Raw genomic sequence first — 25,319 nt, 5'->3', positions numbered from 1 at the left:
TGCAAAAAAACATTACGAACTGTAGATGAGTAGTTTATTCTATTTGGGTGAATGTTTAATTGAACCCTTTAACCCATTAAAACCTCTCTGCTAAGTGTGATCTAGCTAATGTTAGCTAACGTTAGCCTAACACTAAAGTTTTCACTCCGCAGCCTCAGACTTTGGCAGCGGAGTGAAAATGCCACTTACCTGTATTTTTCTCATGCACGAGTAAAGGTGTTTTGCACATTTAAACTTTACTATCTTGACGCCGTGACACTAGCCGTACAGTCCCAAAACTTAAGTCGACTATTTGCCACTTCTCCCACGGTCTGCTGACGCGTGTGATATACTGACAAACAGCGACACCTACTGGCTCCTTTGTCGAACCACGGAGCTCACATGCAGCAGATAAGGAAAACTACACAACCATGTTCACCAAGAGGCACAGAAACGAAAGGTTTTGAGAAATCATTTTGGTTTTTATTAAAAACAGTATTGCTAGTTACATAATTCATTCATAAATGAGAATGTGCAACTTTAAGAGCCAAGGCAAAGATTAAGGTGTAGTCCACAATCAGATTTATTTCCATTAGTGTTCCAGTATCTGATGATGACTGAGGGTTTTGATTGGCTAACTTATTTTGCTTTTAATTAAGACAAACAATGTTTTTAATCAAAAACATAAAACTGATTGCATATGTATTAACCCATAGCACCCAAAACAATTAAACCCAAATCAATATAAAAAAGAAATACATAAAACCATTAAAATTAACAAATATTCTCTTGTATATATAGTTTAAATGTGCTGTTATTTTTTTGTCCATTTTATCTAATAGAAAATTCTGGTCTAAGCCTCCTGACAGATTTTCTAACACAAACTCTTGCTTTTCTCTACTCTTCTTTTAGTCAGTCCACTCTTGAAAGCAACTCATTACTTGGGAAAAATGAGGCTTCCTCTTTCATGTTTCAATTGGCATGGAAAAGAAAAGTAAAAAAAGAAAATTACACAATTGACCCCCTAGTGCTTCTTTTAATCATCAAATCAGTATCTACATCTCACTCTCTACTAGGAAAATGCATTATCTACAGAACAAGCACTCTACTAAAGAAACAGGCAAAAACAGAGTACTGTGTCTTCTCCCGTGTACTGTTCTGTACCAGATTTGTGAAGTAGTAAATTACACAGAACTCAAGAGTTTCATACCTCATAAAGAAACAATCCCAATAACAAGAATCAGCTCTTAGGTAAGTTCACATGTTCAGTTATCTTGCAGAATAGAAAACTGCTGAGTTCCATATACAGTATTGTCAACTACTAAGAAAGACACCTTGATTGATTATTTTGGACACAGCCAACAGACTTATCCTGAAAAAGCGAGGCACTCCAGTTAGCCCACTGTTACAGAGTCTTGGACGCGCACATTCATAAGATTACAGGCCTGAAGATGCCCCAATCCATTGATATGTCTCAAGAATTACAAAGTTAAGGGGCTTACATTTGACAGAAAGATAGTAACATAATACAGTCTCTACTGTCTAGTCCAACAAAGTGGAGAATAATTGGTCTGTTCTAGTTCTGTCTTTATATCTATGAATCACAATCAAATACAGAAAATGCAGCATCACCATGCATCTTGGTGATGATCCGTCACAGACAAACTGCATACAACACAAAGTGGATGACAATTTTCAGTGTAGCTGCTGTAAAAAGTCTGAGTGTGTGAAGTACTTGCATTCAGTATTGGCAGTTGCAGCAGTAGCAGTGTCATTTGGCACAGGTACATTACTTTAGTACAGAGCAAAGCAAGTAGAGGACAGACCACTACCAATACAGAAGCAGAAGCTTTGCACATATCAGCTCATTAAACACTGGTTCTCAGTGGTAGGAAATTTTTCTTTTGTGCAACTTAACCATCAAAAAAAAAAAAAAAAAAAAAGGGGAAAATGTTTACACATCCCTTCCATTTATTCAAAAAAGTTTCATCATTTATGTAAATTTTCACCAAAGTGTCCTTTTCTGATGCACATTGACTGACTTTAACTAGTCTAAGTCTACCTGCCAACCTCCAAGAATTACTGAGGTCCTCAGATGAAGCACAGTCAAGAATTACTCCTGTCCAGGCAAATCATAGTGTTGCTGAGTGGAGATGTAATGTTGTGACCACGGTATCTAAATGAGTGGTTAGAGTTTCTTTTTTTTTTGTAGTGTAGGGTTTTGCAGTGTACAAACTGGTCATAGTGTTACATCCGGTTGTCCACAGGGAGTGTAGATCCACGTCAGTTTTCCTTGTGTTTTCATTAGCGTGTCAGCTGCAATGAAGGAATGTGAGAGAGAAGAGAGAAGCTGCAAAAAAAAGTAGAGCGAGACAAGAAGAGCTGCGTGTAAAGGATGGAGTTTAGTCCCATTGGTAGTGTGGGGGTCCCCCATTGTCAGTTCAGCAAGGACAGTATGTGGGAGGAGGCTGTCGTCTTGTGATGCACACAATCAATTTTTCTAGAAGAGAAGAAAAAGCACAAGTGTGGGAATTGATCATGTGGATCAGCTAATGTGAGGTGTTCATGCCTGTGTGGGAAGAATCACACATTTCTGATTCACAGCAGGGGCTTAAAAAAAAAAAAAAAAATCACAGTACAAAATACAATACACAGTAGTGATTGCGGGCAACAGTCACCAGACAGACAAAAAAAATAAAAATAAACACACAAACTGTGCAGAGAGAAAAAGTTAACTCACATCTGTGGATAACAAAAGTCAGTGACATCACTGGCAGGCGTAGCAAAAAACAGTCCAAATACAGTACAATGGAAGCTTATTGAAAACAGCAGTCAAACACAGTTACAGCCCCTAATACACAACTAAGATATTAGGCCATGCAGTGAGTTGAGAGGAGCAGCCGGTGGGACACACATACCATGCGCATGTCATGCAGTGTGACAATGGGTGTAGCCTAACCATCGTAAGACTCCATTAGAGGCAAAGAGGCCTGCCTCTCCCCATACATCCCTCCCTGAGAGAGAGAGAGAGAAAATGGATAGAAGGTGCGACAGATATGTGAGTCAGAAAGAAAGGAGAGATCAAAGCAGATGTAAGTTAAGATAGAGAAAACAGCAAAGAGAGAGTAAGTAATAAAATATAAAGACATTAACAGGAAAGAGGAAGGGAACGAGAACAAGAGAGAAAAGTAGAGGGAAATAAGCCAACAGATGAGAAAAGGAAGAAGAGTTACAAAAGATTAGTTGTTTTTTTTTGTTGTTGTTGTTAGGTCATGTTTCGGGGGAACAAAGAACACTGCTGAGAAACTGTGTGCAAAACACATTAACCAGAGTGCTTAAACGAGACATGCGTCAACATGCTGTCTGTGGGTGTGTGTGAGAGCGTGTCCGTTCACACAGTTACTTCTGCACTGGAAGTGAAGAAAATTAAATCTGGAAGCTGGTATGTAGTTCCAGATGACTGAACATTTTCCCCACTATTTTCATCTTTTTATCCATATCATGTGTAATGAATATCCAATCCAATTTCAGCTTTGTGACGGCACAGACTCCACACCAACATCCTCTGAATGGACTGGAACAGTTTCACAGAGGCAATGCAGAGGCAAATGGTGTTATTATATTATATATAATTATAAATCTAAAATCATGTGAAGTTCTTCGTGTGTATAAATCAAATGATTACCTTGTCAGTACTATTTTCACCATTAAGATATATATTTCCGTTGTAAGCTCTCAAATTTATACTGGGCTTAGGAAAGCGCTGTACTAAGTAAATAGCAGAGTTCTTCTACTGCTAATTCATCACGTTGCAGTCATGCAGTTTTTATATGTAGTAATGGGTGTGGCTAGTGCTTACCTGTACTGCATCTTTGTCAGCAGGTTCGAGTGTGTTGTCCAGAGTGTTCTTTCTCCCTCTCTGGTCCAGTGTGGAGTAGGCATCTGGGGAGGGGAAAAACAGAGAAACATGTATGTCTGTTTTCCTAGTATCGTCTGTTACATGTGCTTCTATCACACTGAACATGCGTCATTCTCATGTGTTCTGTTTTTTCTGTTCTCACACTTACCTGGTCCTAAGTCATTCATTGGAATCATTTCCCGGTCCCCTTTTCCACCTGTGAGTAAAAGACACAAACACAATAAGCATCAACAATCACAGTTTCTATGTACAGTTAATTGTTTATGTTCCCTCAGAGAGGCAGCCAGTGCATCTCCTGCCAAAGATAGAATAGTGTGTAGGTGTGTGAATGTTTTGCAACCGAGTGCCATGAACTATCAAGTATTTGCAAAAATATAGTTTGCATTAATTTACTGTATGACGGGTGTGGCTAGAAAACTTTAAAATCAATTCCAAAGTGTTTAAATTCTTTTTCAAATATTAAAAAGATTATATGGATGGATGCTCTAGTTAGATTATTTAAAATGTGGTGAACCCCTAACATCCCTGCTATTTCCTTCTCAAGGCCTAAAAGTGGAGCCATTTGGCCTTTTATAACTGCACATTTTAGCTTCAGGTGTTTTGCCTTTTGATTCTTGACCTTTGTCTATGAGAGGCAGAGTGCTGTCCTCATATCCTCCGTTGGCCCTGGTGGTGTTACTGGGAGGGTTAAGGTTGACCATAAAGTCAGTCTTCTTCCAGCCGTCCTTCTCCAAAGTGCGTCGCAGCTCCTTGTAGCCCCACACGGTCTGCAGCACCAGGCCAGCTCCACGCACTTCCCGTTCAGAGCGATTACTTGTGATCCCAGTGGATAGGAGATGCAGAGAGGTCATCAAAAATCTGATGGGGTTTCACTGTAAAATTTGATGTGCCAGAAACTTGTAGACAGGCACAGAAAAAGACTTACCCATCCTTATTAATGAGCACCAGTCTCTCGATGCCCTGTGATGCCCTGAGGGTCTTTGCAGCTTCCAGGCTGGAACCCAGCACCTCATGGAGCGTGCTCAACACAGACACCACTGTCTCTTCTGACAGTGCACGAACCGGTTGACTCTGGCCGCCACCGGGCAGGTTGGCCACCAGGTGAGGCACTGCATGTTTACCTGACAACACACAAGTGCAAGAAGTCAGGTCACACAATAAAGCAAACTTAAATGCTCACACCATCCTCTCCATTCAATAAACCCTTCTGGTACTCTATGGCTAACACTGTACTTTAATAATATAACTTGACACTTATGCACAAAGGACTCCAAGTCTCACCTAGTAGATCTCTGTTGCGTGCATCAATGGCCAAGTTGCGGAGAGCTCCAGACATGGCTCGGACCACGCGGTCGTTGCCATGGGCCAGCAGCTCAGTCATCATGGGTAGACCCTTCTCTTGGCGCAGCAATGCACGGATGTATCGCCCATACTAAACAAAGGTACAAACACTTATTAAACTAAGGTGGACCCTGATTCGGGTATAATGCACCATAGGATAGGCTAAATACAATAAGCAGATATAAACATAACTATATGGACTATCTCGGTAAGCAAAACGTGATGACAGCAGAAACATATTCCCTACATTTTCAGGTTTTGCAATATTCACACGCTCATCAAACATTAACAATATGCATTTTGCATCACATATCAATTAATTTGCTTGATGACAAATGTTGAATGTGCTTCCCTGAGTAGACACACCACTGTCTCACATCCACGTCATGTTTTTTAACTTCCACTATACATTACAAATGGGTAAAACACATGTTTGCATAAGGTGAGGTCCCTTTATAAAAAGGAACACATTTAAGTGCTATGTGCATGATTTCTCCCCCCTTTCTCTCTAACTGCTCTCTGATGTCCTTGAACATAATTTCCTTTTCTGACAAGCTTTAGCAGCAGATTGACCTTGGCTCCTTCATTAATCTGCAGTTGGTTTATGAACTAAGCATCCAACACACCTCCCATCATAGACCAAGATCTGCTGCCATCCTTTTTGTTTTTGGGCATAGTGAGAGAAAATTAGTTTGTTTTGTTTTTTTCCCAGGAAATGAAATGGTCAGTTTAGATGATTTTTGTATTATTACTTTCTTTTGTTTGGCACCACACGTGGGTCCTTTCTCCCTTTCATAAGTAAATAAAATCAGTGGCTGTAAATTTTTTAAATACACTAACCAAATGCCAACTGGAGCTCTAATTTTACAAAATCTAACATAAATAAAAGCACTGCGCCATGGCGGACAGAAAGAGTGCTGCTGATGGCTGCCAAAAGGCATTGTAACATATTGTGAGGGCTCATCTGGGTTCTTGGGTTTTCCTTTAGTGTTATAAATGGTATTCAGTGATGTATGGGATTTTCTGCTATGTGAATTGAGTGAGTGTGTGTGTGTGTGAGAGAGAAGAATTAGCACAACCTACATACTCTCCTAGAAAACCCAAGCTTTGAACAGTTTGATCATTGCCATAAAGATGATTTGGTGACTATTGCTACAGACTTTAAAATCTGTCTTAAAAATCTGCTCTTAAGCTGGAGATTAAGGGGCCAGTGCCCACAGTACTTAGACCATGTCATTTAAGGCTAGACAAGCTTTCTTTGACTATACCCCCAGGGATAACGTTTATCTTTTTCACTTTGTGGAATTTCAAGTTCGTACAAAGTCAGATTAGAGGCAGGTGAGGCTAAAGGCAAGATCCAAGAAAAGGCTCACTAGTAAGTCACATGATCATTATATCAGTAAACATTTCAGAAAGGGTGTGTACTAATGATGTAGTTCATCCTGAAACCTCCCTTAGATTTGTCTTCATGACTTCATATCTTACAAGCTCTGTTTGTCCTGGCATGTGCTTTAGGATCTGTGCAGAGGTCGATGTTCATGCTTGTTTAGATTCCCACAGTCTGAAACACTGGTTGCCTAACTAGTGTATTTAGTTACTACAGATAGTTCTGGTGCTGTGAAACGGAAAAGGATAAATGATGGATAGTGGTTCTTACAGTCCAGTGGCCAGCACACAGATTCTGAACAGCTCCAGCCGAGGCTTCCAGCACCGTGGGGTTTTTGGACTCTTTCAGTAGAGAGGTGTATATGCGAACCACCTCTGGCTGGTACAACAGCTCATAGCCTACAGGAGAGGAGGAGATAGAGAGAGTGCAAAGGAGGACAGGCGGAAGAGGAAGGAAGTGTGGAGAAGCAAGTAAAGGCAATATAAGCAGAAAAAGAAAAAAAAAAAAAAGAAGAAGAGAAACTTATAAATGCCATGTATTTTTTCCTCAATACAATGCATACAGTGAAGGTGTTGACTGAACTCGTCTTTACCTTTAGCAGGTATGGTTCTCTTTGGAATGTCAACCGTGTCTGCAGCTGGATCCTCATCTTTCCTACCTGGAAGCAAATATCAGCATTAACCTATTAGATATGAATAAAACCAAAAGATAGTAGTAGCTTTATTGCAGAAAACTATCTCTACTGTTAGAATACTTTTTTGTTGATTGATTACATATATGCTGTGAGGGACAAAAATGCACATTTTTTGATGAGTCTTTCACTCTAACTCACTTTTGAGAAGGAGGCATGCATGTTATTATTCAGTCAGTATTTCCATTGGTTAGCAAAGCTACTCCACTATTATTAACGAGACAACTGCAGGCAGCAGAAGCAAAGTGCAGAAGAGCTTACCTCTGGAAAACCATTCATCTGTAGCCCAGCGCAAACAGTGGTGACAAGAGTGGAGAGGAGGGAGGAGATGAAAAAAGGGATGAAGAGGGGGAGAACGGCAGAAAAGGAGGAAGAGAGAGCATTTAAGTAAAAGGGAAGCAGACATAACTGAGCCACCCAGGTAACATATCCCAATGGCACCGCTGCCACCACACAATCAGCAATATGGCATGCCAGATGTGAAGGCTGCATAAAGCGATTCAAAAGACACACCAGCTTATAATTTTATAGCCACACATCCAAACTGCTCTGTTGCTGTAAAGTATTTTTTGCAACACAAAACAATAAATACACAGGAAGAGCATTTACTATACTTCACTATATTTTAAGCAATGAGCATCACATCTTTTGATGCAATGTTCTCGTTCATGCAGTTGTACAGTAAAATCTGGTAAGTAAACAGTACTGTCACCTCATAAATGTGAACTTTTTTTTTGTATAGATTGCTGTTAAAAATCACATCAACCCAAGGTTCTGAATTTTTAATTATACAATATTTTACAGCTTAAAACTACTCAGATTTGAGGGTCTGATGCTTTTCCGTTTTATTGTTACACTTTTGAGTTTGTGGCTGGTGGTCAGACAAAAGAAAAACCTTGGCTTCTCTGAAATTGTGACAATTTCATGCTGACATACTTTCATAATTTAATTAAGCATATTATTCAGTAATGAAACTAATCTCCTGTGGTAACTTCATTTTAATTCATCAATATTTTTTTCAAAAACACATATCGTTAGTATGGGTTGTTGATGCCTTTATGAAGTGCACATTGCCTCATTATAGCCAAGTAAAATTATAATCTCAAAAGAAAACTGCCAGGGAGAATCTGATCTGACTCATTGCAAGGCTGACAGATGGTCATTGTCACTACAGACCCGTTTGATACTATTATTAGTAAAGCCACAAAACAGTAGAAAGTGGCTGATTTGTGTGGTTGAGGAGGGGGGGAAAAAAAAAAAAAAAAAATCAATACTCTCAATGAAACACAAACACAGCAGCTAGTGAGAGGATGAGCTTTCTCTCAGAAATTGTTAACATTCCTGTACAGGTAAGCAGTTCTGTTTGTGCACGATTGTATGTGTGTGTTAGTATCAGTTTAGTAAGATTTTAATGTCTCACTAAACTGATCCACCACAAACACATTCCTTCTACTGACTGAACAAATTGTGCGTTTCTCTCGCTCTCTGTCTCTCCGACACAGACCTTTGCTCTTGCGAGAGCTGAAGCAGCTGCCCTTCTGACTGGACGAGCCATGGCTCTGGCTGATTGACGTGGTCTCCTGATAGCGCTCACAGCCGGGGATTTCGCGATGCACCTGATAGGACAAGTTTCTCAGCAGACACACGCAGTTCTCTATCAACTGCAAAAATGGAGAAATGACAGAAGGGTTTATAAATGAATTATGGGAGAAAATAAATACAGAATTATTAAAATGCCAAAATTCAAGATGTCAGTGTTGTGTTGGCCCATCATGTTACCTGAACACAGTGCATGAAAATCATAATCATTACTCATGAAAATCTTGTATCAAGCCTAATAATCTCTCAAAATAATACAAAATAACTCAATAGTGCCCTCTTCACTAATATTATTACTCTTCCCTATTAAAAAGTAGCAAGGGGTCACCTAGTTACACATACCTTATTGTCGACATCTTTACAGTCAATCTGGGACTGGACAATGTACATGAGTGAATCAACCAATCCTGTGCACTCCCTCAGCTTCCTCCTCGCCTCACTTCGCTCTGAACTCACATTTCTTCAGGTGAATGGAGCGTTTTAAAAGAGGAGAAACAAGGATGTCAACCAAAACAAGGATTAGCAGTATGAAGAGCTGAAGGAATACATTTGGCAGCAAAGGGGTTAAAAAGGGAAAAAGGAAAAAGTCACTACAAAAGGATTCCAGCACACAATGCATGAACACACCCCCAAGAGTTGATTGAATGAAACTGCTGTTAAATCTACTAGTTTACAAAAGGACCACAGTTTGACAAGATCAAGTTACAGCTCTGGGCCAATTTCATCAATTGCTCTGTGATGCAATCCCAAATTAGCGGTGGATGGAAAACTGAGACCTGTTTAGAGCTTCATTCACTGATTTACAAGAAACGTAAAAAAAAAGGGAACATGGAGGAGGAATATGTGGAGTGATATTCAGCCTTGAGCCTTTGTCCTGACCTGTTTTTACCAGTGAGACACACCCTCTCACACAATAACAGACCACATTCCTCTTCACAGCAGGGGGCAGTGATTTCACTTCACTGAACAGTTCAGGAAGTTTATTTACACGGTCCAGTAGGACAACATTTATAATGTAAAACCAGAGGCTAAATCAAATAGGCCAGTAGCACAGAAAAGATCCCCAGAAGCCCAAATTTTCTATATTTATACAGTTTTCGTGTTTGTTCTGATCACTGGCTGTAATTCCACTCTAAAGAGGAGAAAGGTGGTTTAATAAGTGTTAGATCTACTAACCTTTGATATAAAGCAGAAACAGAGCAGCTGGCCAGCTACATGCAATTGTTCAGTTTATGAATATGATTTTACATGAATTCTCAGACCATAAAATTCTACCTCTGGCTGCCACCTGTGACTGCAAACCTGGTCAACCACAAAGTAAAGAGGTCATAAACTACAATTTCCTTTCTTCAGAAGGCAACAATGGAGCTTACTAATATTGTGATTAGAAATGATAACTCATCTTTCAAAAACAATATCTATATGTTTCTGAGTAAGGACCATCACAGCATTGGCTATATGTACAGATGTGCCTCAATAGTACTCTGTAATAATAATAATAATGTGACAGTGTGGACATTCAACTGCAGTATCACAGGTTGAACTGATACTGCCCAAATCATTTCTGCAAATATCAAACTTTTGAAGTCTCCTTGACTGCCAGTCATTCACACATACTTTTCCACACCCGGAAGTGAACTCTATGTTTAACCATGTGGTTAAGGGGACTGCAAAGATAACAGATCGACAGACTAGAACATACTGTTTACACTGTGTAAGTCAATGTCCTCTGCTCGTGTACACCCAATGGCACCGCTGCCACCACACAATCAACTATATAGCATATTTTTGTCTATTCAAATTTGTTATATCAAGGTTTATGAAGTGTAATAAAACGTGAGGAACGGGCGAGTTTTATTCTGAGTGAGGAGGACACATTATACTCGAATTGTGATGTCAACATCTTTTGGTTTATTTGTGGTGTTGAAGTTATCACATGAACTCTCCTAGAACCCTGTTTAACTCCAAGTCTTCTGAACCAGCATCTTTTGACTTTCCCCTCCTCAAGGCTCGCTCCCACCGAACAGTCGGTAGCAGTCAAACAGCACTGATCTCCCCTCTCTGTGCTCCTTACCTCAGGCAGCCTGCTGTGTTGGTGAGAGCCATCTCCCATTCAAGATGTCTGGGCTTGCAGTTCTCCTCCCCTCCTCCTGCGCCGTTGCTCCCTCGCTCCCAGCCTGAATGGGGCACCATCACCTCATCAGAGAGCGCATGCAGCGCATGGTCCACAATTTCCATTTTCACAGCGTCATGAGATGACAGGTTCCAAAGAGTCCCTGTGAAAAACACAGAATGGAAAATTTGGGAAAATGCCAAATTTAATTAATTGGTTTTGATTTGTATAGTTTGAAAAGTTTCACTGGGACACTGAGACTAACTACAACAAACAGTGACATTTAACCAAATGTTTAGCCAAACAATCAGACAACAGTCCAGTTCACAAGCATCTATCCATGAAGTTTAATAAATCAGGACAAATTAATCAGAAACTAGTCAAAATGGGAACAAAAATATTAAGTTCATAAGGCATTTAATATTCAGTAGTCTGTTTTGCGGCATGTTATGTCAGGAGCAAATGTTAAAATACTTCCATATGAGTTGTAGTACTTTATCTCTGTAGAAAGTGTAATGGGAGGCAATAAATTGGCTAAAATACTATTAACAGCAAGTAAAAGCAGGTCACTGAGAATACGGGCAAAGCTAGTACACCCAACAAAATACTAATTAGATGACAGAGATCATCTTAATTGAAAAGCTAACACACCTTGAGCCTACAATTCAAACAGTTAAGGGGAATTATTTAAATTTAAATTAGACCCAAAATGGTTACATTTGCACATCAGCATGAATTTGCAAACAGATCCAGCAAAAGGACTGCATGAGTGAACTTACCTTTTTTTGTTTCTCACAGATGTAAATTTAACAATTGAACCTTGACATCAAAACATGACAGACGAGTTTGCATGTGTATCCAACCTGTAATAGTGTCGGTAAGGTCCTGGTCATGGGTCTTCCTCAACAGCCTGACCAGAGCAGGCACTCCATCACAGTTCTTAATGGCGATCTTGTTGTCTGGATCTTTGCCATATGAGATGTTCTTCAGCGCCCCACAAGCTGAGTAGTGAACCTGTAACAGGCACAATGCCAATGCCAGCTTTAATGAGCCATTAGTAATGATGAAAATCACTTAAAGACAGCACTGAAAATGCTAGATAGTGCTACACATATTAGTCTTGTCTAGACTGCTCAAAGTATTTGCTTATTGTTGTATAATGGTAAATAATTACTCACATTTCTTTTATATGTCATTTCATTTTTAAATATAATTGTTTTGTGATTTTTTTGATTTGTCAAACATGTTGACACCTCTGCTTTTTGTCCTTTTTTGTGTCATAGCACACAAAACAACTTAAAAATGCTAAGAGGGTGCAGATGCTGTCTGGCCCACTTTTCCAGCAAGCAAGTCTTGCGACACAGACCAGACTTCAAACTTGTCATTGGCTGCGGAGCATGAAATGTGAAATTAAAATGCTTCTGTGCCTCGAGATTGGAATGCATGATGTGGTAATGCTCATACAATAATCAGCAAAATTCTGCCACAGCCTGTGCTAAATGAAAGAGAATCGAAGAAAAAAAACCCACAGAAGGTTTTGGCTAAAACCAAATTTAGCACAAATGTTGACGTCCAGGATTTAACCAAAAAGAACTCAAATACGTAATGCTTCTATCTGTTTTTCATTTAGCGCTATTAAGGGTGAGTCTCAAGCTGACCCTCATCTGTACAGCTTGATTCAGGCAAAGAATTGCCTCACTGTTATATAAGGAATACATTATATCCCTTAATCCTCATTTAGAGTCCACCAAGTCTAATTATATCAAACCTCTGTTAAAGTAAAAAAAGGACATTAAGCCATGAAGAAAAACAGCAAACCAACCTCTTTATTTGGATTGTCAAGCATAGAAACCAGCGCTGGGATGCCTTTCAGACGACGCACATCAGACTTCACCTGGAAAAAAAAAGACAAGACAAGACAGAAACTGTAAATTGGGGTAAAATAGTCTATAATTTATGAGCTCCCATCTTGCAAATTATTCTCCTTGATATTCTGCCAAACCATAACAAAATGGTAACAAAATAGGCCAAGTGTTGTTGACAGGGGGATAGCTTTCAATTTTGTAGTACTTGTACTGGGCAAATCTGTATGCAACTTTGAATGAAGCCATTTATGCTTTGCTGTCCACTGATGCTGATTTTAACATGTGATTTTCCTGCTGACGGTACTCAGCCAGTTTTCTTTTCTGGCTTACTGATGTGAGAGGGATGTGTTGTCTTCTTAATTTGATGGGTCTTGTGCTGTCTGCTGCCAACAGTTTAAGACATAAAACACACATGGATCTCTCCTCTGCTCCACCATCCCCACAGTGAATCCAAGAGCAAGACGGGTGACGACATATTTTTTCTTCCTTTAGGCTGGTTTCATTTGTCTTGTGTTTGTCTGCTGGCACTGAATCATTTGTTACTTTCACACTGGTTCCACTTTTTCCTCCCAGCACCCTAACTGATGTTTTCATTTACAGGCATTAATAAGCCCTTGGTTTGTGTGTGTTGTTGTGTTTTGAGTGTATGAACTTTAAAACTAAAAAAGTCACTTCTCACTAACTGAGAACTGGACTCAAAAAACATGTTTGTAAACTTTGTTTTTTAATATTTGGTGCCGGCTGTTATTAAGAACCTATGATTCGACATCAAAGCGAAACAGATGTCTGCCTTGACTCACAGAAACAATGTCTGTCACTGTCTTTTCCCTTGGATAAAGATTTTGACCTACCTACCTCACTCATCTTAATGTTTTTGTAGAACTGTGAGCTTTCTAATGTTCTATCACATGTTGTGCCATTGTTCTCAGAAAAGAAACAGTACATGACTAATATCTTTGGTCTTAGCAGATCACACTTGCACCCCTTACAGCTATTTAATCTGTGTAGTCTATAACCTATTGAAGTTTATTATACTGTAAGTCACAGTAGACAAATGTTTACAGGTGCAGATCTCTTACTTTATCATTCTTATAGGTGAGATGCTGCAGGTATGCAGCTGCATTGCTCCTGACGGGATCTAGCCTGTAGTTGAGCATGGCGATCACTTCTGGCAGCTCTGGCTGACGCCAGCCACCAGGGCCAGGGCCTTTTCTCAGAGTACTATCCAGTGAAGCCATGCTTCCTCTTTCACCCTGGGCCAAAGGTGCTCCTCCTCCCCAAAAGTACATGTCCCCTGGACCACTCATGTCGCCATCCAAGGTGCCCTCGTAACTCCTGAGGAATAACATTTAAGTTACGCTATCAATGATGACTTACAGACATCACATACAAAACATTAATTTAGGCACTTTTCAACCTTCAGCCACAAAAAAAAAAAAAAAAAAAAATCACACAACTCACCCAGTCCTGCGTGGAGGCCCCGGGTGGAAAGCATGGTGGTTGCGGGGCACAGTGCTGTAATGCACTGGGTGCCCCATACCATAGTCAGGCTCATCATAGCCGATGCTACGCTGATCATCTTCCAGACCGTATGGCTCTGGAACAAACCTTGGGATGGAGGACAGCTCCATGGCACTTCCCATTCGCCCAACCTGCACACACAGATTAGTGTCCATTAACTCCAGCTAGAAGTCAAATGCTGTGGAAAATATATGCCTACCTATTGGATGTCTATTCAATTCTCAACATATAGAAGATAAACAAAACACCCAATTCAGCAAATGAACATTGGAGTGTTAGCAGAACAAGTTAAAATTCTGCTAAAAGCAAACACTGAAGCAGCTGATATCCTGATTGTAGAACATACCTGTGGCTGAGCAGCATAGGGGTCTAGCTGGTTCCTGCTCTGGGCTCTGTAGCTTGGGTCCAGAGTTCTGTAGCCATCTGGATGAACTGGTCTAAAGAGGAACGGGAGAAAGAGGTTAAGAAAGGGAATATCAAGGAATTACTATAGATTACGCCAAGGTGTTGAAATGTCTGCCATTCCCTACATGACTTGAATCCTAGACATTCTTCAAACAAATATTTTACCTATAGCGATCATCCATGCGAGCGCCCCTGTTAAGGCTTGCGTAGGTCTCGGTTGGGGGTCCAGTACGGTAGTCTTCGTAGCCCGCTGGAGGTCCATAGTGGTAGTTGCGGGGCACAGTGTGGGTGGGGTAGTCCATGGGCACGCCTCCTCCAGGTCCTTGCCTGTAGACCCGATCTATTGGTGCATTGTAGCCACCCATACCTGTCACTGAACCCCCACCATCCATGGAAAGTGTGTCTGACACAGAGGGGATGACTGTGCGAGTGGTGGTGGTTTTTACTACTTTCTTTACCTTAAAGAGGAAAAGACAGGAGGCAGGATAAGATATCGACACTAAAACCAGTCTGAAAATCTGTATGTTGCACAGATATAATCCAAAGGGAACTCTTCCAATGAATCCTGACAGCTGCAAAGTTATGCCAGACAAATTCTTCATCTGTAATTATTTGTGAGAGGCAACTCTTTCACTTGTAGTATTGCTGAACAGCACACTTTGCAACGAGCATTTCTACTTTCACATTTTGTTACCGTGGTTTCTGTGCGTCGTGTGGTCCCATCATCAGTGGTCTCCACGGAGATTATGGGTGGGGACTCCTGGGGTTCCTCCACGGTGTATGTCTCCTGCACCACCTGACCAGGCTCCATCCTGAACTACACGCCCGCACACACATTCCAAAGAAAATCTCATATTCAGGTCTCCCCAGGCTAAACCTTGTTAAAAGTGAAACAGATGAAAGGCTTTGAAAGATGCTTACATGATGTGTCCCGTTGATGTAACCCTCGTTCAGTGTCAGCCTTTCTATGTCTGCATCACAGGGAAGGCGGCCGTTCTAAAGACAAAGACACATATGAGAACGATCCAACACAGATTGCTGAGAAAAAAAGATAAATATACATTTATACATCACACCACAGACTGGGCAGCGGCGATCTCTAGCCAATGACATCTACTTATATGTAGTACTGTCCTAACAAAAATAAAAAAGTGAAAGCAGCAACTATTACCAACTTTTGTTTGAATTTTAAGGGCACTAGCCTTATCTAGTAAAGTTCAGCCTCTTCACATTTCTAGTCTGCTATAAATAAATAAATAAACTAACTATTTTTGTCTCCTAGGTTGCATTATGGGGATTTATCCAGCTAATGGCAGCCAAAACTGCACAAACAATGGGAATGATACTACATAAACCACAAATATATATAAACATCAACATGGACCCAGACACAAGCGCTTATGCTCTCCCCACCCCTACACAAACAGCGAGATAGCTGAACAGAACACACTCAACATACTTATGAATTGTGCTGATGGAATAAACAGACTGAGGAATATTAGTGTGTAATGACTAATGAATGTTGATGGCATGCAAAGAGAGCGAGACAAAAGAGGTGCACTGCTTTCCAGGAGTGATAATGGGATAATGGGTGTGGTGCACTTCCCATTCCAGCCACGTGGGGTGCTCTATGCATCCCTACTCCAATTCCTGGTTTTACCTACACTACCAAAGGGACAAAAAGGAAGGACGGGGGGTGGGGGTGGAGATTGCTCAACACCCCAGATGCAGTTGTCTCAGACTGACAGAAGTGACGTACTTCAAAATCATATCTGAAAAAAAAAAAAAAAAAAAAATCTAGTGAAAACAGAATGGTTCTTGTAGAATAACTAAAGACAACTTAAAAGTTGTAGATAAAGAGATAGAAAGAGCAAGGGACCCTCAGCAACACAGTCTTAAGTTCCAATTAGGGCTTAGCGTGAGAGAACAGAAGAAAAAGCCAGGCAGATGTGAGCATGTGGGAACCTGTCAGTATAGACGAGGGTTATGCTGGCTGCCTGAGAGTGGCAGAGGTATGCCGAAACCTTAGGGCTATGTAAACACATATAGCAGAGATAAGAAGCAGCACAAGTTACATTTCTCTCCACCACTCACTATAACATGCATACTACCTATATTTCTGCTTGTCAGCCTCTAGAGTTACCCAGGAATGAGTTTAACAGGTAGCCCCAGAGCCAGAAAGTGTGAGTTCATACATGTGTATGGCTGTTTTTTCATGCACGCTAATGACCAGGCACGTCAATGAGGAAGTGGAAGAAAAGAGTGAGTGTGGGTGTGTGTGACCGCAGGTGTGTGTGACTGCGTGTCTTTCTGCACTGATCTCAGAGCATGGAGTCATCTGCCACTCTCTGAACTGGGTACCTGACTCACACCTGATAAAGAGGGTGTGTAAGCAAACAGCACAGAACACTTCAGCCATGAAACTGACTTGGAAATCAAGAGTTTTACCAGGACTGCACAGCTGATGAAACAAGTCTGACTAGACCCTTTCCTAGTTAAGGGATTTTTCCAAACTGACAAAGCAGTTGACAGTTACACCAGAAATGACTCAAACACTGTGGAGAGAACACAGCTGGTTGACATACTGCAGCTGTGAGGGTAAAGTTTTGGTACTGGCTTAGGAAATGCCCAACATCAAAACAAAGTGTCAGGCAAGACATTCTCTGCATGCAAATGCCAGTGGACAAGTCATTATATACATGATGGGTTGCACTATCCAGCTTGATTGCCGCTGGGAGACGATGATGATGGCTAGACTCATTTTGAATAAGAAACATTTTCTGAGAAGCAAATGATGGATGGAAAATGATGCATGATTAAAATGTGTGAGGAACAGCAGAGGGTGTAAATTACCTCCTCAGGAAGGTTTCACTAAAACGTGCTTCGGTCGCTTTACTTGGCTCAACTTTTGACTTCCAAAATTTAAACTACACTCAAGTGCACATCTAGTCCAGCTTGACTGAAACCCAAAGAGGAGGTACTTTTTTCCACCCAGGTTTGGTTATGCTAATGTCTAGCCAGTCCTCAGAGGTGGGATGGGGTAAACATGAAGATGTCACTGGATTAATTTGCTCAGAAACTAACAGACTTTACAATGCAAAAAGTGCATGAGAATGAGCAGAAGGGGGCAGATCAGGATTTTCTCCCCATTACCTGCATGTTGGGGAGGGGGCGGGGCAGGGTGCCGGCACACGACCTCCGCTCCTCCTCCAGAGCTCGGCTCAGCATCTCAAACTGCCTTTCCTGCTCCCGCACCGAGGCCAGCAGGGAGGCCGTACTCGCACACTGCTCCATTCACACGCTGAGAGCAGGGCATAGGACAGGACAGGGTCAACACCAGAGAGCAAGAAGTCAGTCAACCAACACCAGGATTTCAGCAAAGGACAGACACAATCATTCAAGTACACACATGTAAAAAAAAAATAAATAAATAAAAAAAGAGCCCCAGTATAGTGCACATATGGGAACACACCCACATGCTGAAGAAGTGCTAATGAAGATGATATCTGGAGGTTACAAAGCAGGAGGAGCTGACGCAGGGAGGGGGATAAGCAAAGGAAGATAAATGAGAGAAGAGAGAGACCTAGAAAGACAAAGAATCAAGTCCAGATAAAACTGGATTACAGACAAACCAAAATCCAGTAACACAGCAAGAACCAACAGGAAGCATAAAGAAAGAGCTCAGTATATCAGTTTAGTCAAAAAAGTGATCATTATGTTCAAATTCAAGGTAGGATAAGCATCAGCAGAGCAGGGAAAGGGAAGCAAACTACTGTCACTTTTTTCAGAGCATTTCTTCACCTTCTGCTACCCAGGGTAAAAATAGAAAGTGAGATGTGTGCGTACAGCATGTTTTCAGCTGCAGCATGTGGAGATTGTTAGCACTTCTTCATTTCAAAGATACAGAAAAAGTGTGGAAGGAAGAGGAAGATGAGTGTGAGAGAACAGACATTAACACACCTGCCTGTTAGACCAAATTTGAAAAGCTGAGGTGTTTGGAATTGTGAGAGGGTGTGCTCTCCACAGCAGGTGAAGAGATGGCAGGCCTTGATTAATGCAGAATAATGCTGCAGTGCTTAACTGAATTTATCTACAAATGCTAATAAATGCTTACATCTCTGCTTATTGTAGTTGACTAGTTACAAAATGGATGAAATTTTATTTGTAGGTCAACAGGAGATTAAATTATAGCCCAACTGCCAATATGTCAAAGGAATAAACAGTTTTCTAAATTTTTTTTAATCAGAAATAAACAGACCTCAAAATAAATGTGCTGCTTGATGTGTCACCAATATACACTACTTTGCTAAAATAGTTAATTGCTTTATGATTTAAGGGCACATCATTAACTCCAAGGCAAACATTACCATTATGTGGTTTATAGTCAAACTATGATGAAATCTGACAATTTCTTTTTCAGAAGATTTACCCTCTGTCATTAAATTTGTTTGCCACAGATGAGCTAAGCCTCAATTACAGGGGCATGATAAGTGAACATTACTCCAGCCCAAATTAAGACGAACAAAGTCCTTTATCTGTGACTTCCTCAGCAGGAACTTAGTGAGGGAAGAATGAGGAATCTGGGGAATATTACTTCAGTAGTGTGTGGTTAACAACGCAATGACACAAGTATGGCTCCTCTCCAAATGGCAAAAACCATTTTCTACTTCAAAGTTCACTGACTCACGTAGATCAAATCTGCAGGCTGCGGGAACAAAGACTCCTGTATAACGTTTGAGTCCGCACACATGCCAGTATAACTGGGTGTCCACATCTGTGTGAAGGTAAGTGATTTTGTAGGTCACTCAGAGACTAAATAAAAGCAGCAAGTGTGTGGGGCTGACGTTGGTTTTATCCTTGAGCACTTGGAGTTGTGACAAGCTTTGGTAAAGTTAAGACTGCCTCCTTGATTCTTTCCATTGGTGTGAAAAATTAAACATTTGTGCACAGAAACACACACAAGCCACACACTTGCAATGCCATTGTCATACATTCCACAGTGAGATTTAGCGTGTCATATCCTGCCTCAGCTGCTGGAAACTGTCCTAATAAGGGAGTCCTTGTCTCTTTTCATTGTGCTGCTCTCATCTATCTTTCACACAACCTTTTCTTCTCAGCCAAAAACTTAGATCCTGGTAAGGTAGACTGAGCTCAGTTACTATATTTAACCCAATCAGGGCGGCCGATCACAAACCAGAAAAGTGCTTCTCTAGTGGATAATACTCACAAATTAAAAATAATATTATGTGGGCTTACGTACCCTCTTTATAAAGTGTATTAAAATCCAAACTATGACATAGCAAAAGATCCATAATGAGATTTCCAATCACAAGACAATCTAAAGGTAACTTGATGTGGTAGCAACCTACAAACCACTGCTGTGTCATGAAGGCTGTCTGTTGCAGCTGTCAGGTTTTACATTAGGGACCATGATTTTCAACTCAGCTATGAAGTACTGACACCACACGTCAGCTAAGTGAGTATAAATCAGTCTGAGCTGTCTTTGTTCTCTGTCAAAACGTCAACCCTTGTAAAGAGCACAGAATAAGAGTTTGTTGAGCTACTGAGACAAACCCACAGAACCTCTATAGTTATGCAAGTACCACCACTAACATTCTTGTGGCAAGGTGCAGTTGCCTGTGAGTTTTAAATCGCTTTAGCCACTTACAGCCATAGCATTAGCCATTAATCTATCATAAGGCCATTAGCAGCAAGGCCAGATCATATCTGCTAATGGGATAGCCCTGGAATTACACTTGTATGCCACTTACCAGCCTGTGACAACCACATAATACAGATATGCACACCCTGTTACTGCCCAGTACTCGTTGAAAACATCATGAAGCACACAGACAGTTTGTCTACTACCTATTGTAGTATTGTCTATCAGTGCCCACTGACAATTGTGGCTGCAGAGTTTTTCCTCATTATCATATGCTATCAGTGTTATTTCAGCCACGCCATCACTGGTGGTTGAGGCCGGCTGAAATGCATTCCTCTCCAGCCTGTGTACAAACACACTGTTTGTCCTATGGTTGAGAGGACACTCACTGACATAATGCATTCCCCTTGCTTCTTACTCTAACCTTCACAGATAAATGGCTAGCACCAAAAGTTGCCACATTCATTGTTGAAATAGAATTTGTCCACATATGCATAGAAAGACATGTACACACACTCATACACACATAGCTGAGATGAAGTTATGGTAAAATGCTGTTGTGGCTTGGCATAGTGCTCTGCTGACTCAGCCTCATTTGAATGGTCACACAGAGAATTTGGCCTGTGTGTGTTTGTGTGTTTTGTGTGCTTACCTTGGCCCACATCCAACTACTACCGCCTTTACTGTAGTGACTAGAAACCATGAATCCCCCCACCCCACTGCCATGTGGCCTAGAGTGTGGGTGCAGTGTGGTAGCTGTGGAGAAAGTGCACACGCAAACACGCCCACCCACACTACATGCAGACTTTTCATGAACCTCTGCAAGGCCAGCTGTATAATCTAGAGGACATCGACTTACTTTTGTTAGTGAGGAAGGAAAGTGCAGGCAACTGTAATTCAGAGGGCAAAAACAGAGCAATGGACCCAGTGACTTTCAGGACATGGACCCCAAACTGGACTTGGATGATCTTAAATACACATTTTTGATAAAATGCAGGATGCAGCTGAGTGACATGATCATGGCATGTCTCTGGCTTCCTGACCATAAGACCCACATTACAAATGATTTTCAAACAATAGTAAGGTATTATTTTCATTGCTAATTAAGCTATGGTATTGATAAGAATAATTATTTAGTCACCTATATGTCAAAGAAATTACAGAAAAATGCCCATCACAAATTCCCAGAGCCTAAGTTGACATCTTTAAGCTGCTTGTTTTGATTCAAATTTTTAAATGTACCAGACATTAAAATTAACTTTTAAATTTACATTAAACATTGATCATCTGACTGACAGATCTCCTAGCTGTTTTTGTAGGAATATCAAGCACACGTGAGTAAACATGCAGCCTCAGTGAATACTATTTTCATCACGTACTAGTCATGAACTTGATCTCAACCACAGCTTATAGTGTCATGTAAGACCATTTCAACTTATATTATGTTTAAAAAAAAAAATTGCACTTTTATGAATTTAAATATTGAGCACACAACTAATACTGTATATTGAATGACTGAAGCTGCTGCTTAGGACTTAAGCAGGTAATATCCTGCAAACTAAACTGATCGCATCTCAAATTTATGACAAAACTATTTGCTGTGGGAGGTACAAAAATCAAAGACACCGGACGACTAGGCTATAGTTGTAGAGCAATTTCTATGTATGTACAGCTCTATATCAAAACAGAGCAAATAAAACCAAAAGCAATGACAATTAAGGATATAAAGTTACCATACTGATCAGCAAATCACATTGATATAATGAATGACATCACAGGTAAAACAGTAACACGTCATGTTTGAGCCACTGAAAGTCAGCAAACGAATGAATCATGAATATTTGATTAAGTTAATAAAGGCCAAGTACACCATCGTACTCGTCACTTCAGTTTAACTAATGAGATGCATCACAGCCATAAAACATAGAAATTATGCTTTGATCGGTCACTATTATGAAAAAAAACTGTTGAACAAGCTAAAACCCAACTGCAGTTGATAAAGATTTACTGTTGGTGACCTACAAACATAGTATGACCAGCACTTAACAAGGAAGTTGGTTAGGACCATAAAAAAGTGCAAATTGGCACTCAGCCTTTCCAAGAAGTTAACCGCCAGCACCGAGGGAGGGTTCTCCAGGACAATTACGCTTCAGCATTAGAGAAATCTGTGCACTTTCATTTTAATGGGTATTTCCATTGCACATCTCACGTGTCCTCTCCTGGGTGGACAGTGAACTGACATAATTATTGTTAAAAAAAAAAAAAAAAAACACTACAGGTGTAACTGCTGGAGGTAGATGGAGAGAGATAAACAGAAAAAGAGAAAGAGAGAGCGAAAGCAGACAGGGAGGAGGAGCAACTTCAAGAAAAGCCCAGCTACTGTGTGTCAGAGGAACACACCCATGGAGCTCAAAGCCCGTCATTACAGGGACTCACAAATGATAGCCCTCGTTAAAGCAACTGGCTGAGTAGCAAGACTTCAGCCGCCACAGACAACACAGCTAGAAAAGAACTTTACTCTAAGCAGCAAAAGAAATGTCCAACTTGTCCAACATTCCCCCTTCTTTAACTTATAGAAGAGACACATCAGAGCAAACAGCTTGTCCAGACTTGCTCCCAATCTCTCTCTGTTCTAACAGGTCAAAGCAGACATGCCCACAAGGCGTTTAGCAGAATATGCCAAGAATGCCCACTGCACTGAAACTGATCAGCTGACTGACTCATCCCAAAATCAACTACAGCAACAACTGCTACTTCAGACAAGTTGTCAAACAGGGTTTAGATCTGTCTGTATATTGTTATTGTGCAATGATTATTACAGTCACAGAGAAACCAAAGACCATGACCACAAACTGGAAGCAGCAAGCCTACTGCAAGAGTGATCCACTATAGTACATCCATACAGATAATCCAGCATCCATTGACAGTGAGGAACTGTAAGCTGAGATGTCTGTGTCAATTTCCTCTACATAAGAGACGGAATAATATAGTAAAAAAAAAAATAAAAACCCTGCCACCTTACCACACCCTGCACGCCCAGACCCACACAACAGGTTTCTGCTTTTGTCTCTCCCTCCTTCCACCAGCAGCACAAACCCCGTGTCCCTCCTCTACCTGGCAGAGCGCATCAACAGACAGCTGCTGAAACACTACACGGTGCCTTTTCACGACAGTCCCGCAGAAATAAACAAAAACAAAAGGTTGTCTGTTAGAAGCACGCACATCACGGAAAGCCCCGTGCAGCAGACAGTGAGTGTTTAATAGGCACGATGCGTAACACGACATCGACCAGTATGCACAAGCTGGACTTTGACTTTACCTGACGGTGTGTGACGCTGGCCGGTCACTTCCTTGTTGTCTCACCTGTCCCGCAGACACCCCACGTCGCGGAAAAGTGGCGGAACAGTCCGGGGAAAGTGTTGAAAGGCAGCAAACACCAAAATCAATGCGTAACGTTACAACCTTTAACGCCTCCCTGCTCACCCACTCATCACTTTACGCTCTTAACTGCTATGCTATCGACACAACCCTGCGCTCTTCGGATAATTCACAGCCTTGTCCGTTTTTATATCAACATGTTTTAACTAAATGCACAGTCTGGTTAAACTTTTCCCGAGTCTCACTCCAGCCAAGCAAGTTATTCCCTCAGCTAACGATGCTAGCTGCGTTAGCCTGTGCTCCTCTAGCTCCCCTGCTAACGCTGCGTTTATAAGGCGAAGTTCACCAAATTAAAAGACACTCCCTTTTCCAAGTACAACAATTCACAACCAGCAATGTCGAGCACAAAACGCCACGACACATGCGCTTGTCGGTTCTGGAGATTGTTAAGTCTGTTTTTCAAAGTCCCTAAGTGTTTGCGAGGTGGCTTCGGGCCTGGCCTAGCCGACTGCTGCTGCTGCTGCTGCTGCTGCGGTCACACAATCCAAGCACCAACCCGCAGGCAGAGGTCGGACACAAAAAAAAAAAAAAACACCACGACGCGGTCACGCAAAAACACCGCAAAACTGAACAAATAAACTGTCCGCCGTCACTATGAGGACGGAGAAAACACCCACCTATGCAGCTTCCTCTCCTCCTGCCTCGGCTTGTTGTTCACTTGTCTCTTCCTCTCCGGTGGGAGGGGGTCGAGCCGAAGAGCGCAGCAGAAAGGCAGGGAACAGAATGACACCCGGGCAATCGATACAAATATTTATCGACTGATTATTTTTCCATAGGTCAGTAACTCCATTTATCTGACAGTCACTCTTGATAGCCTACTTTAATTAAACTGGAAAAACAGTAATGCAATGTTTGTTTATCTATATCAATAAATCATCTAATTATAGAAATAACTTGTTTAATTGAATTTACCTCGAGCTCCACTATAAAGAAAAAAACAATGCCTGTTTCATCTTTAGTCTCATTCATCATTATTTTCCAGCCATCAAACAGAAACACGGTGCGTTGTTAGTGTTTATAAATATAAATAATATAAATGTCCTCTGAAATTCAAGATGCATCAGATGTTGCCCTCCTGTGGTCATAATGTGCAAGTTCTGCCAGAAAGAAGCATCAATTGTACTCAACTTCAGAGGTACACAGGCCTTAAGCACCAGTGGTAGTACTGAAATATTAACAGAACAAATTACAGAATGTAAATTAAGTCCACAATAGTATCAGTGTATCTGGCCCTTATTGATTTAGAAGTCTGGTTTAAACCTGGTCTCATAAACAGCCAGCAAATGACGCTACTGTGCTGCCAGCACACACCTACCACTGGTCATGTTTCTATATTTTTCTGCACCGTGTCCCGTGTTACAGTACCATGTGGCATTGACCACAAACAGCACAGAGTATG

General features: G+C 41.0%; 1 protein-coding gene across 7 annotated transcripts; it reads right to left on the bottom strand.

Annotated features, from left to right (window-relative positions):
- Positions 1–544: 544 nt before the first annotated feature.
- On the bottom strand, positions 545–24,629 carry ctnnd1 (catenin (cadherin-associated protein), delta 1). 7 transcript variants are annotated; one of them, XM_026302545.1, is made up of 22 exons: positions 24,538–24,617; positions 17,974–18,121; positions 15,742–15,816; positions 15,515–15,637; positions 14,986–15,278; positions 14,762–14,852; positions 14,356–14,546; positions 13,974–14,229; positions 12,852–12,923; positions 11,893–12,043; positions 10,991–11,192; positions 9,259–9,376; positions 8,822–8,978; positions 7,219–7,284; positions 6,897–7,024; positions 5,180–5,330; positions 4,824–5,019; positions 4,518–4,711; positions 4,047–4,094; positions 3,839–3,921; positions 2,898–2,993; positions 545–2,479 (listed from the first exon to the last, which is right to left on the bottom strand). In XM_026302545.1, the coding sequence occupies exons 2-21, from the start codon at positions 18,112–18,114 to the stop codon at positions 2,934–2,936; spliced, it is 2,796 nt and encodes a 931-aa protein (XP_026158330.1). In that variant the 5' UTR covers positions 18,115–18,121; positions 24,538–24,617; the 3' UTR covers positions 545–2,479; positions 2,898–2,933. The 7 variants fall into 7 exon arrangements, with proteins under 7 accessions (XP_026158330.1, XP_026158331.1, XP_026158333.1 ...); XM_026302546.1 differs by lacking the exon at positions 24,538–24,617 and adding an exon at positions 23,802–24,437; XM_026302548.1 differs by lacking the exon at positions 17,974–18,121 and having other exon boundaries at positions 24,538–24,629.
- Positions 24,630–25,319: the final 690 nt, after the last annotated feature.

Source organism: Mastacembelus armatus, chromosome 1 (assembly GCF_900324485.2).
Source record: "Mastacembelus armatus chromosome 1, fMasArm1.2, whole genome shotgun sequence".
In the NCBI taxonomy this organism is placed as follows: domain Eukaryota; kingdom Metazoa; phylum Chordata; class Actinopteri; order Synbranchiformes; family Mastacembelidae; genus Mastacembelus; species Mastacembelus armatus.
This window is presented reverse-complemented; position numbering and strand designations above follow the sequence as displayed.